The sequence below is a fragment of the Natrix helvetica genome (assembly GCF_964273705.1).
Source record: "Natrix helvetica genome assembly, chromosome: 2".
Taxonomy (NCBI): Eukaryota; Metazoa; Chordata; class Lepidosauria; order Squamata; family Natricidae; genus Natrix; species Natrix helvetica.
This window is the reverse complement of record NC_138552.1, coordinates 114,895,476-114,910,275: the sequence shown is the minus strand read 5'-3', so window position 1 is coordinate 114,910,275 and position 14,800 is coordinate 114,895,476. Positions and strand designations below refer to the sequence as shown.

Genomic DNA, 14,800 nt, shown 5'->3' with positions numbered 1-14,800 from the left:
TTCTTGTCCTTAAATGTATTTTTAACAATGCCGTTGCCACCATGTAAGCCCCCCCCCAAGTTGCACTGCATGGGACTCCTCACAAAGGTGCCATGCGGTGTGTACATGTTTGCCCAATTAAGGTTGAGAAGGAGCTGACTTGGCTGAACTTTTCCTGCCCCCTTCCTAGCGAAGCTGCCTGTTCTTTCAAGGTACTTCGATGCTGCCTGCCATCCAGCCCTGTGGAAAGGGAGCCAAGCGGGGCTGCTGACACCAAAGAAAAAGGGCTCAACTCTCCAGATCCTGGTTGCTCCATAAGCTGAAGCCGGATGGCAGGGGTTGGAGGGGAGATCATAAAGGAACAGATTGCCGCAGCTGCCTTCCAAGCAGCTTTGCTGTGAAGGGAGGCAGGAAAAGTTTGGCAAGTGGTCTGCTTCTCAATCTTAAATGTGCAAACACGTACACACTTCAGGGCGCTGGGAACTTCTACGAGGAGTGGCGGGTAGCGCAGCTTTGGGGCCTTTCCTGGCAGCAGTGTTAAAAGCGGCCGGAGGCAGAGAGGCAAGTGGGCAAGGGGCACGGACTCCTCCTTCTGTCAGCCTCGCGTTCAGGTAGTGTCAGCCATGCCTGCCCTGCGGCAGCCTATATGGAACCTGGACAGCACAGGAAGCTCCAGGAAGCACAGGAAGAGACATGCATGAGTGGCCTACCTCTTGGACAGTGCAGGAAATGGCGGGAAATGACGAAGGAAAGTCCACGCATGGCTCTGCACACTTGGCTGCAGGAGGAGATGCGGCACAATGGGGCTATTTTGTTCCTCCTTACCTCGCCCGGCCACTCCATTGTCTGTTTCACCACTGCAGCCCCATGGCATGCCATGGAGCTTTCCACACCCACCACCGCCCAAAATGCCCTTGCTTCTCCCAAGCATTTCTTTGCCTACCTGATGTCCAGCTCTGTCGTGTTTCTCGCCATTGTGTGCAGAGAAAGAAAAGTTTGTGGAACTGAAAAAAAAAATTCACTCAATCATTTCCAACTTCACAAGATCTTTTTCTTTCGTGAGAAATTGGAATTGATTGATTGCATTTTTTTTTCATCCCCACAAACTTTCATTTCCCTGCACACAATGGTGAGAAACACGAAGGAATTGGAAATCAGGTAGGCAAAGAAACTCTTGGGGAATTTATTCTCCTAGCCAGCACAGCCATGCAGCTTCCCGGCCAAGGAGAGAGCACTTTCCCAGCCAGCACTGCCAGTTTGGTGGGGGCACAGCTAGTGAGAGGTGGCATTTGCCGGTTTTCCGAACTACTCAAAATTTCCGCTACCGGTTCGCCCGAACTGGTCCGAATTGGCTGAACACCACCTCTGGTCATAGAGCAAAGTTAGTATTTAATCTAAGTCTATATCAAATTGCAGAGCTTTCTAGTATGACAAAGTAGATGCTCATTAAGTCTAATTTATGGCACAGGTCATACTATGACCAATTTTAAGCACTGCTATGAAGAACCTGGCAACAATGTATATTGTAGCAGTGTCAGGTCCCATAGAGTCCTATAGGAATGCTGTCATTATTGTGGGAGGGGGGAGGCTTGGGGGGAATCTCTGTATGGTGTTTCTGTTTCTATTCCTTGCTTTGCTTTGCTGTAACTTTCGGGACTTTGGGAATGGAAGGTACCTCAAGCCAGCTGCTTTATCTCATCTCCAGAGAAGTGCAGCAGCATTGCCTTGGAGGCAAATATTTATCACCTTCTCAGCCTGAGTTTCCCATAATATCTTTACACACTGGGAGAGGCTCGATGATGTATTGGAATTTGGGAGAGGCTCTGTCTGCAATGTTTTAATCGAATGTTTCGAGCGGGGAAACTTTATTCCTGCCTAGATCTCTTGCTATCATTATCTTCCAATAAAATGACTTTCATTCCAAGAGTTCTGCTTTCTTGAGAAGAGGCAGGACCTTACAAGCAGGGTTGGTATCTAAAAGTATAGAATTGAGAGATATAAAAGTGTCTTCTGCACCTTGGATGTTTATGAAGTAATGGCAAGATGAGGCTAATGTAAATGTTTTTGTAATACAGTCACCAGAAACATGTACTTTGTTATTTATGTGTGTTCAGATTGTAGGGAAATTACGTCTCCAAGTAAGAATCTTCAAAGTAATCAATCTTCAAAGATACCTAAGGGGAGGTCATGACTATGTTTAGGTAGTGTATGCCATAGGGGAGGCAGATTATATATAGGATTTACTCACAATCCAATTTGGTAATCTGTGTCTGCTACATGCTGTTTAATGAACCCTTTGGAAAGATCATATACTATGCTGATAAGAAGACCTGGATAGAAGTCCAAGGATAAGAATTTCCTGACAGTGAAAACAATTAACCAGTGGAATGGTTTGCCTTCAGAATTTATGGGTGCTCCATCTCTGGAGGCTTTTAAGAAGAGATTGGACAGTCACTTGTTTGAAATGGTTTTCCAATTTGAGCAGGGGTTTGGACTAGGAGATCTCCGAAGTCCCTTCCAACTCTGTCATTCTGTTGTAGTTGCCACTACCCTTTTCCATGTGGATCATTCACAGTTAATCGGAGAAGACCGGGGATGGATGGTGGGTGGGTGTAGTCTGAGCAAATGGCTGAGTATAGTCCTCTACATCCTATCTTCTACTTTCATGAGGTCTGTTTTTATTTGCAGGTGGCATTTTAGAACATGAAGGGCTGATCTTAGAAATTTGGATTGTGTAGGTTCTAATAGTAAAAAATGGAGTAAATTAATTAGGTCATCTTCTGGAAACTTCACAGAGAGCCAAAACTGACTTTTAAAAATCTATCAAGATTTCCGGGTTTCCTGAATTCCGGGCTCTCCGAGCACTCCCTAATATTTGGGGTGCTTGGAGGGAAAATCAGGCAACATGAGGTATGCGGCAATGCCAAGCAGTGATGCCTTTCCCAGCAGCAGAAGTAAGAAAGGATGAGTACTGGTGGAAATTAGCCCCTAATGCCATTAAGTGTAAATCAGTTTTGGGTCTGCAGGAGTACACACCAGAATGTTGATTGTAATAAATGAATGGATTTCTTTTGAACTTTGTCTCGAGGCTCGTAAATTAATTAGGTCATCTTCTGGGAACTTAACATGGTGATGCAGCACAGTTATGGCTTTCTTACTATCAGCAGAAGGACGGACTGCCCTTAAATATTTCAATCAGGAGATGTGCTTACTTTTGTGGTTATCTATGTTCCAAGAATGGCTCTTGGGTCTTTTGACAAATGCCATGATTTTATTTTTCTGATAATTGATAAATGCATTGGTGGTATAGTAGTGAGTATAGTTGCCTCCCATTATTCTTAGAATAATCAGTTCCTTTTAGGGATGATTCCACCCCCTTTTGTTTTTAAATTGAAAGAGTGTCTAGCCACAGTAATCCAATTCAATGAGTTGAGGTCCCTTTTTATACCCCTCCTCTTCACTATTCACCTGTCTAGAGTTTTTCTACAGGAATTCCATACAGTTAGGTCAAGCTGAAGCCTGCAAAAGCACCCAGCTACAAGACTATACTAGACCTGCTCCAAGAATAACAGAATAGCAGAGTTGGAAAGTACCTTGGGGGTCTTCCAAGACTTTAGAGTACGGGTTGTTGTGACTTATCAACTCCATATGCATTGATTGTTTGAACCATTGGGGGGGGGAATCAGCTTTGTGACAAGTGCTCGAATTTATAGTTGTGTCCTTCTATCATTGCTGTTTGGGCACATCATAATAAGCAGAATTAAGTGGTTGAAATTGAATACAAAATAAAAATGGTTTTGATATTGGGAATATTGCTATATACAATTTCACCTTAATATTCTGTCAAAAGGCAATACTGAGTGATATATTATATTTGGTATTGTTTTCATCCCCAGCACTTTCCTTAGTCTTGTGGAAGCTGCAGGCTTAGAAGAGATTCTGTCCCAGCCTGGTGATTGGACTTTCTTTATTCCAACAAATGATGCTTTCAAAGACTTGACTGAACACGAGAAAGAGATTCTGATAAGTAAGTCATAAAAAGATAAATAAGGGCATTCCCTGGAATGAATTGTTTCATTTCTTCTTTTGCACTATGTGAATTGCAATGTGATCTCTCTTGGTCATTTTGTTTGTTTTTTAAATGGTCTTTATGGTCCTAACATTATACTGCCAAATTTAAGCAGCAAAATCTAATTTCCAATAATGCAGTTATTTCCTTTTTCCTCCTTTTTGATAAAATAAATCTTATATATTAAACTTTGATTTTTTTTAAAGAAATGGTCATTCCCCTCCTTTAGGTGAGCCAAAAGCCTCCCCCCAAATAAAATAAAGTGTGACTCCATGGCAGGTATTCTCATTCTCTCCCTCCCTCTCATCTATCTATCTATCTATCTATCTATCTATCTATCTATCTATCTATCTATCTATCTATCTATCTATCTATCTGATTTGTGTGCCACCCATTTTGTCCAGAGGCAATGAAAATATAAAAACAAGTCAGCACTATTTGATTATAGAGAATTCATATTTGTTTTTGTTTGGGTTTTGATACCTTATAGGTATATGGTTGTTACTTTGGTATATATTCTGCCTCTTGCTCTTAAGTGACCAGGAGGTTCCTTATGCCTTACTGACAGTGTTCTCCTTGATTTGATGCTGACCAATACTCAGTGTTGAAAGATGACCGTAACAGTCTGGAATTCTTGATTTTAAAAGGATCTGAAATTAATATGTACATCTATTAAACTTAAAAAGAAAGTGGGTTATTGCAGCAATTATTTATGAATCCATGGCAGACGTTCAATATTGTATAGACTATATTCTTTAAAAAGGTAATAGTAATAGCAATCATAAATAATTTCTCAAAGAAGAGGTTAAAAAAAGAAATTAAAATAGCTGCCCAAATAGCTTGGTAAAGATTTGAAGAATACATACTGTATAAGAGATAGAAATTGAGACAGGTCACCAAAGAAAAATACACAGATACTGTAGAGGTGGTGTCAAAAAGCTAACAACTAGAACAAACAAATCTTCTATAGATAGGTTGAAAATAAAAGGAAGAAAGAAAATACATTATCTATTCAGTCAAAATAAAAAAAATCCTACCAGTTCTACCCATCTCTTTTGATTTATTCTTATATCCGAAGAGTAATATGAGTTGCACTAGTCAACTATGTAGAATAGAATAAATTGAAGACAATAGTTATTGTCAGAGAATACCTATTTATTATGAATAAATGTAAATTTCCAGGATCAACTTAATTGTATTTTAGGATAATGAAGATTTTGCTCATGTATTTTGAAAAGGGGGAAAAAGGGCACACCAATCAGACTTTCATTGGTATTTGGAAAATCCCATCATAGATCATATACATAAATGTACTGAAATCTCTAGGGATGTCTCAAGAATAAATCTTTCCAAACTGGGGGAAGATGGAAGAGCCATACAGAGAAATAGATTTTGATAGTCTTGCCATCACTGAATATGTTTTTAGCTAATTCTAGTTACTGAATATGTTTTCAACAGCTAGCTGTTGTGGTTGATTTAGTTTGGATTTCTGTATGGGGTGGGGGATACGATTCAAAAATACATAAATCACCACTTTATGATTTCCTTCCTAATCTTCTCTTTCAACCCCCATCCCCCCCCCATACAGTATAGAGGTGGGTTGCTGCCAGTAGTGGAATTCAGGCCTGGGACGCAAAACCGGCAGCGACCCAGGCCTGGCATGCCCCCGAACTGGTTCCCTCGCTGCTGCTTGGCCGCCGCCATTTTGGATTTTAGTGACTGCGCGTGTGCAGTTCACTGTAAATTGTTCTGCGCACGGGCACACAACAATTTACATTGAACAGCACATGCACACACAGCGTGTGGCTGGTGCATGCATGTGCACATTGCATACGGATTGCGAACTGGCAGTACCGCCAGCAGCAACTCACCCATGATATAGTATTATCCTACTTTACTTGAATAAGCATTTTCCATTCTTGTTTTCTATCCTGTGACATTGAGATCCTTGTTCTTTCTGGTATATGAGTTATTTTTGGCTTGTTCTCATGTCATTTTGACATGAATTATATGTCAGATTTCAATAAATGATTTATTTGAAAAGAAGTTGCAAATTTGCTTTATTTTGTTTTAAAATTTCTGTTTTTCTTCCTGTTTTTTGGAAAATGTCGAGAGCCGGAGTTCTTGCAACTCTCCCATAGTGTATAAAATCCAGTTGCAAATCCAAATTGAAAATCTCTGTGTTCTCCGTGTAATTGTAAGATGAATTAGATATGCTATTATTGTTGTTTAGATTTTCATTGCAATCAAGATATAAAATCTCTTTGCTAATTACTTTGTCATAACTTCAGGTTTTGATTATAAAAAAAAAACACCAGAGTATGGATAGAGTGTGTTGGTTGAAGGAAAGTAGGTTGTTTGTAACACTTATTCATTGAAGTAGGATAACCAGTTCCCATATCTTTTGAATTTTTTCACCAGGAGACCAAAATGCTCTTAGGAATATTTTGCTTTATCATTTGATACAAGGAGTTTTCATTGCAAATGGAATTGAACCTGGTGTGACTAGCATTCTTAAAACTATCCAAGGTGGCAAACTATATTTGAAAATGGTAAGTAGCTATAGCTTTTATAAAAAAAGACTCTTACCTTTACTTATAGTCATTCACTGACCATTACATATCCAAACTGACAGTGAAGGGCATCCTTGCAAACACCATATGGATTACTGTTGCTTAAAATTTACCAGCTTCTTTAAATTGACCTAAATCTCCAAATTTCTTTAATATTAGAGATGAAAATATTTCTTTCACTGTGGATAATTTTCTTGATTTAATTTTTCTTGATTATTATTTAGATAAATGACACTCTTCTGGTAAATGAACTGAAATCAAAAGAATCTGATCTCATGGCAACTAATGGTGTGATTCATGTCATAGACAAGCTTCTGTATCCTGCAGGTAATTTAAGGATTATTACAATGTATTCATGAGATGTACTGATTTTTTTCCATAGATTCACATCATCATAGAAAAGTAAATATAGTATTTGTGTGCAATTGCTAAAGAGTGACAATGGATTGGGTGGGAGGAGACCCATGTTTGGCATTTTTGAGAGTTGTTGGAAGAAGAATAACTTTGGATGGTATTGTGTAAATCACTGGAGGTTTTCAAAAATAGACTGGATAAATATTTGACTGGTATGGTATAAAACTCTTGCTTTGAGCAGTGGGCTGGACTAGAAGAGGTCCCTTCCAGGCTATGATTCTATGAAGGATAGAAGTGCTCTTGAAACAACTTCCAGTAAGAAATTAAGATCTTACTTAATGTGATGCAATGTCTAAATTATGTTTCATCATTCACTCTGCACAAATTAAACTGAATAGGAAATTTGAGGAAGCAAGGATATTGTAATAAATGGCAGACACCAGTGACAATTTGATTCTTGCTTACAGTCCATATGGTCAGTATATGAAGTTTGGAGGCAACAATATGATCCATATTGACAATATATTGGAATGATTGGGAAAAAATATCCACAATTTTTGTGCTATATTGGTTGGTCCTAATAAAGATATTTCAGAACTATAAAGCTGAAACATGTATTCCTGATTATGGTATTCCAACAAAATATCTGTGGCATTTTGAAAATAGAATTCTAAACCATTAGTCTGATCCTTAACCCAAGCAAGGAGAAGTTAGTAGAACAATCACTTAGTAACAGAATTGCCAGTCCCAAGTATGAGGACTACCTTTATTATATAGTTGACATCAAAATCTATATTAGACTTGAGAAAACTTTTCTACTCCTAAGGAGTTGAACTCAAGCAGCAGCACTCAGACTTTTTGAAGCTAAAACGTAGCTGTCAGGACTGTCCCAATGAATTCCTAGGAAAGAAAATCCTTCATGAATTTAGAGAAAAGGTTCTTTTACTATGAAAGATCAAAATGCAGCAAACGTCAGGCAAGGTCTGAAGCAAGTGCACATGAAAATTCCATATTGAAAGTTACCCCAGGGCACACCTCCAATAGTCAGGCAGACAGAGTCCAATCATCATCCAATAAAATGTTTTGGGAACATCTCCAATCCAGGTGCTCTGTTCCACTCCCAAATGCCCATTGCTCATTCCCCCATTTCCATGGCAGCTGGCAGCAAGCTTGAAAGAAAGTGATGATGACCAGGCTGACTTAGCTCAAATACTTGATGCAGCACATGTTGTATATGAAGAAGAATGCTTTAGAGACAGTAAAAATTGTACATTTCTAAGGCCCTATTTGACACACCCTGGGCTATCCCCAAAATTAGTACTCATACTTGAGCATGAGATTCCTTAAATTGAATTTTGAGACTGGAAATTAATTGTGACATATTACTTAAGGATTCTTCTTCCCCACTGGGCTGATTCCACTATTCCTATCTAATAATTCACTTTGGCAGTAGAACAAAAATAAGAATCCCATGGACACCAACTAGCAGTCAGAAGACATGATGAAAACTCCTTAATTTCACAACATATGGACAGACTTAACCACAGTTTTAACTGGGAAACTGTGACTATCATAGACCAAGCCAAGTCCAAAAATACTAGGGAATTTAGATTCTTGGCACTCTGACAAATTAGTGTCAATAGACATATAGACATAAACAATATCTATAGACTATGCAAAGAGACAATCAACAAGCCAAAAGGGAAACCAAAAACCTAAGCATCTCTCAACCAACAATAAGCAACCAGACAAGCATAGATTAATTCCAAGATTTATATCAGACTAACAATCAAGTAAACAATATCCCAATTAATAAACTGACAAACAAGCCAACAGTAAACAGGAGTATAGTAAATAGTAAATAGCTGAACCAAAGAACCCCCAAGATCACTCTCACCAACAGCGACAGGGCAAGCCAGTAGAATATAAACTGAGAACAAACCCCACTCCTTATTAGCACTGATTATGGTACCTACTTTGGATAATGAAACATCTGCAAGAAATCTATCAAGCTCAGAAAGCACAAGGAGCTTTCTCCTTTAATGTTTGCAGCATAACAAGATATGTGAGGTGTTTTTAATTTCCTTATTGCCACATGTGCATGTTTGCTCTGCTATGGAGGTTTTATTGTACCTGCCTTGCAGGAGTATTGAGGGGAATGTCTCAGCCATGGAGCAATGGTGGCACAATGCAGGCTAACTCTGCCCACTGCCTGGAGTTTGATCCTGATGAGGCTCAAAGTTGACTCAGCCTTCCATCCTTCCAATGTCGGTAAAATATAGACCCAGATTGTTGGGGGCAATATGCTGACATTGTAAACTGCTAAGAGACTGCTTAGCACTATGAAGCAGTATATAAGTCTGCTAGTGCTAGTGCTAAATCTTGCTCTAAAAATGTTATCCTGCTCTTAGGAAAGGTTAGATCTTTCAGATATCTTGCTGGTTCCCGTATATCACAACTACTCCTCTGCTATGGTGGAGTATCCTATTAACTTCAAATTGGAACTTCATCTCATGTTCTGTTGAATACCAATTATATGACTTGATCATAGCCTAGTGAGATTAAGAACAATGGGGAAAGGCCATATAAGACCAGTTTGTTCTCTATTGCCTGTTTCCAGGGAGAGGATAAGTTATCTATCGGGACTGAGGGGTCAAAGCTACCAGGAATAATTGCATTTTCAGCCAGAAAGTTATCATCTTCCAGGTCCTAACTTGAATTTGGAGGATTCCTGTCCGAATTCTCAACTATCCTGCTGGGTGTGGCTAAAATTGATCCCAGGAATTTTGTTTGTACAGTTTCCAATGATTCTTTCTTTTAAAAAAAACTTGTTTGTGCCCTGTAGATAATTTTGTCAATGTTTTAGCTGGAAGGGACCTTGGGCATCTTCTAGCCCAGTGCCCTGCTCAAGCAGGAGACCATATACCATTTCAGATAAGTGACTGTCTAGTCTTTTCTTAAAAACCTCCAGTGATGGAGTGCTCATAATTTCTGTAGGCAAGGTGTTCCACTGGTTAATTGTCCTCACTATTAGGAAGTGTCTCCTTAATTCCAGATTGCTTCTCTCTTTGATTAGTTTCCAACCATTGTTTCTTGTCCTGCCCTCTGGTGCTTTGGAGAGTAATTTGACCCCCTCTTCTTTGTGGCAACTCCTCAAATACTGAAATACTGCTATCATGTCACCCTTAATTCTTCTTTTCTTTTGACCAGGCAAACCCAAATTCTTCAACAAAATCTTCATGTTTTAGTCTCCAGGCCTCTGATCATCTTAGTTGCTCTTCTCTGAATTTTTTCAAACGTCTTGACATATTTTTTTATAGTATGGTGAACCAAAATTGTTTGCAGTATTCCAGATGTGGTCTTACTAGTATTTTATAAAATGGTACTAACACATCACATGATCCTAATTCTACACCTCTGTTTATATAACCCAGGATTCTACTAGCTTTTTTGGCTGCTGCTGTATACTGCTGGCTCATATTCAAGTGATCATCCACTAGGACTCCAAGGTGTCTCATTGTCACCTTCAAATTTGATGAAATTCCCTTCTATTCCCTCATCTAAGTCACTTATGAAGATATTGAAGAGTACTGAGCCTGACAGAGCCTTGTGGTACCCACTGCTTACTTCTCTCATGTGGATTTAGTACCATTAAAGACTACTTGTTGAGTACGGTTTGTCAGCCAACTACAAATCCATCTGGTGGTGATGCTGTCTATTCCACATTTTTTAGCTTGCAAAAAATTAGGTTGTGGTTTATTTTGTTAAATGCCTTATTTAACTTAATAAATATATTTTGTTTTAGATATGCCAGTTGGAAATGATCTGCTCCTTGCAATTCTCAGAAAATTGATTAAGTACATTCAGATCAAGGTATGATTTTTTGGTTGTGCTTTGAGGTAGAAGGAATGCAGACCATATTTATTACCTCTACCTATCTACCATATTACTTCTTCCTTTTATTTATTATGATTATTAAATTTATATGCCACCCATCTTACATAGAGGTAAAATATTTTAGAAATATTTTAGCAACATTTAGAGCATATGCACTAATAGTTAAGGGGAATTCAGTCTTAAATAAGTTGTGAGTTCAATTAACATCCAGCGAATATGTCTATAGTTTTTCTGTCACAAAACATTACTTTGCAAACAATTTAATGGTGAAATTTCATTGACGATGTTACTAGCCTGGTAATGAAACATTCAGAAACTAACCCACAAGCTTGGAGAATGAACCTCCACCCTCATAAATTTCATTGTTAATACAAATATACTTATTCGGGACTACTGATTGGAGTATATGTGTTGACATAGCATTTTAAATAATTCCCTATCAAAAAAGAGCCTCTTTCTTCTCTTCTTTATATTGAGAAATATTTCTGCTTCTTTCTTGTGGATCGCAATAAGAAGGAAAACTTGCCAGTAACAACTCAGCCAGGATATTGAGCTATTAGTTTTGTTCTTTTCTTCCACAAAAATATAAGTCTCTTAGGAGATCAAAATGCTATGTAAAAAAAGAAAGCTGTCTTGACAGAGTTTGTATGCAGAAGGACACAACTCCTCCTTCGTGCTATGCCATTCTACAGCCACTTGGCCACTGAGCAGATTTTATATCCTAGATTTCAGTACTCCAGTGTCTATCTTACCACTCAACCAACCAACCAACCAAGCCACCCACCCACCCATCCTTATTGAAAGCTATGAAAAGAAAAATAGGATTCAGAAATGGACTAGCTGGGAGCTATGCATCCCTATAGCAGAGAAAATCATTCAGTAGCTCAGAATATTGCTGATTGCAGCATTCCTTAAATCTCTGAGTATACGATCCAGAATAGAGTTACTATTAAAGACTTTGAAAAACTTACAGAAGCCATTCTCTGCATGATTTCTCTACTTTGTTTATTTTCAGATTTTCATTAAGCTTTTTGTGTAGTAGAATTGGCCCACTTAATGCACTGTAACTCAGCAGTTTTCATTTTCATGTTTCTTATAAATACACATGATTTGATTGAACCTTAAAACATTTTTTTTTCACAGTTTATCCGTGGTAGCACATTTAAAGAAATTCCACTAACATTTTACAGTAAGTAGTTTAAAAGCTAAAATGTCCAATTGCAAATAATTACAGACATGGAAAATCTTTTGGCAGTTTAGATAACGGCAATGTTTCTCAGCCTTGGCAGCTTGAAGATGTGTGGATTTTAAATGTTTGAGGCAGTTTAAGTCATGCTATGCTGTACATGACAACACCACAGTGATCTTATATTTGCTACAAACTATCCTGACTTTATATCTAACCATGTGGAAAAAGAAGGGCTAAGGAGGGATGATGTGGTGGTGATCATGGCATTTATTGCCCCAATTCCTTCAGTTTCGAAAATAATAATAATAATAATAATAATAATAATAATAATAATAATAATAAACAGACTTGTGATAATCTCAAGACAAAACTCAAATGAATTATGATGAAGCCAGTGAAGATTCACAAGTGCATCTTACACTCCTGGATGGTTATCATGGGATGAAACAGAGTTTGTTTTATAATATAGAATGCTAGCTGTGTCTCATTGGAATGCTTTTAGCTCCAAAGAAGTTCTTTCAAAACTACCGTAGATCTTTAGATAATTTGAGTTGAATCCATAATACCGTAATAAAACAGATTATTTGTTTGCAGACTTTGTTATAAGACTCTTAACCTTGATCAGTTAGTGAGTTGGAAACAGAGGGGTGGTATCACAATCACATGAAGTGCTAGTACCAGTTTATACTGCACTGGTAAGACCACACTTGGAATACTAATACAGCTGAAATAAGCACAGAAAATAGTAGTAATTATTACTTTATGCAGCCAACACAGCATTGGTTGCCAGCCTAGTAATCTGACTTTACCCCAGGATATGATTAATATTACTGGTTTTTTTAAAAAATCATTGCTTAGAATACCATTGCTGATGAGTCAACGACAGTCATCTACTTTATATACAAAGATTTTATTTATTCAACAATTTTTATAACTTTCTCAAAACCATAGACTCTGGACAGCATACAACAAAGTAAAAATACAAACTGAAAATAAAGACATATAATTAACTGAAATCCCCCAGAGAGTGACTAGAAACATTTAACCCATCTTAAAAGTATGATGTTTTAATAATTTTATGAAATGCCAGAAGGGAGAGAGCTATGTGAACCTTCCAAAGCAAAGAGATTCAAAGTATAGAAACCACAACAGAGAAGGGACATCTCATCTCAAACAAAGGGGAGACTTTCTTGTTCTGTTACTATTAGACTGGCAGATTCAACCTAGGAAAGATGAGACTTGAGAGAATTTGAATTGGACCTGAAAGACTACTAATAACCAATGCAGTGACTTTTGTAGTAGTATCACACAGCTATGATGGAATTGTCCCATCAGTAAGCTAATTGCCACGTGCTACATCTTCTGGATCATTTTCACAGAAAGTCCCATGTTATATATGCATTCAGCTGAACAATGGTTGAAGCTTATTGTCAAGGGGTCCTGGTTTAAGCAGGGCTATAACTTTCTTAAAATTATAAATTATGATTATGAAATTAACAAAAATAAAACTAAGCAATGATAATGCAATAAAATATTTCAATTTAAGAGTGAACTAAACTTTAAAAAGGCACAAGACTTTAAAGTATTGACATGTTATTAAAATTAGTCCATTCAGAAACATACTTTCCATCTTTGTATATGTGCAATATAAATAATATTTTAAAAAGAGCATATCTCTTTGAGTCCAGTCTTTGACAATTGGAAAGTCATTTTCTATACATCCTATGTAAAATAATTCTCTTGACCAAACCATCTTGTTAAAGCCAAGAATATAATTTTTGCAATGTAATTCAATATCCCATTTACATTTTTAATTACTGTGTTTTTCTCCAGGATTGTATTACATATGTGGTACATATAACAAAAAGAGAGTTAGAACAGTATCAGATCTCATAAATTAGAGAACCTTCAAATTTGCTACAGCACTAACGCGCACCACATATACACACAAACACACAGACACATACAAATAATCTGATATTGACTGAGTACAATAGACAAAGAATAATGTCTATGTGTATTTACCCATGTAGTATGACTGTAGTATTATTATTTATTCTTATTATCTTCTTTAGCTCCCCCCTTATTGGCATTATTATTCAGATTATCATTATTCTGTACCTTCGCAGGTACACTGAGAGCTTCTGCACCAGAGACAAAATCCTTATGTGTCTAATGACATTTGGCCAAATAAATTATTCAGTTGAATTCAATTCAATTTAATTCGAGATTTGTTGATGAATTAACTATCATTTCATCCAAAGAATAGTATTTAATGTGTATCATTAAAAATAAGCTTATTATTTTGGATAACCTCTTAACATAATTACTAGAGCTTGTTAAATCTGTGCAACAATATGGCTTAATTCAGCATAAACTTTCAGTTGGTAAAATTTGATTTGATTTCACAAGGTTCAGACATTAAAATATATTTATTGCTGTCAGAAGTTGGGTTCCAACAACTGCTTGGATAGTATGTAATTCTTTCCCCAAATATCTAAATATATATTCATTGTAATGGGAACAGCAGCTGAAGATGACCCAGGACCCAGCCATTGCCTAAACATGCTGCTTTAAGCAATTGATGTGAACCCAGGAGGATCCCTTAATCATGAACCAATTCCTTCATTTATTGACAAAAAAGCACTTGGTCTTTGAGGAATTCAGTTAGGGTTTTTTCCAAGCCATCTAGGCTTAATAGTGTCCATATACTCGTTGAATCTCTTCATGAGTTCATGC

General features: G+C 37.4%; 1 protein-coding gene across 3 annotated transcripts in view; it reads left to right on the top strand.

Annotated features, from left to right (window-relative positions):
- Window positions 1–14,800, top strand: part of POSTN (periostin) — a 55,654-nt gene that overhangs the window by 29,536 nt on the left and 11,318 nt on the right. For all 3 annotated transcript variants that reach the window (XM_081940629.1, XM_081940627.1, XM_081940628.1), the window contains exons 12-16: window positions 3,876–4,006; window positions 6,470–6,600; window positions 6,846–6,948; window positions 10,781–10,848; window positions 12,016–12,061. In XM_081940629.1, the coding sequence (XP_081796755.1) occupies window positions 3,876–4,006; window positions 6,470–6,600; window positions 6,846–6,948; window positions 10,781–10,848; window positions 12,016–12,061 (479 nt within the window). The remainder of the gene's footprint in view (window positions 1–3,875; window positions 4,007–6,469; window positions 6,601–6,845; window positions 6,949–10,780; window positions 10,849–12,015; window positions 12,062–14,800) is intronic.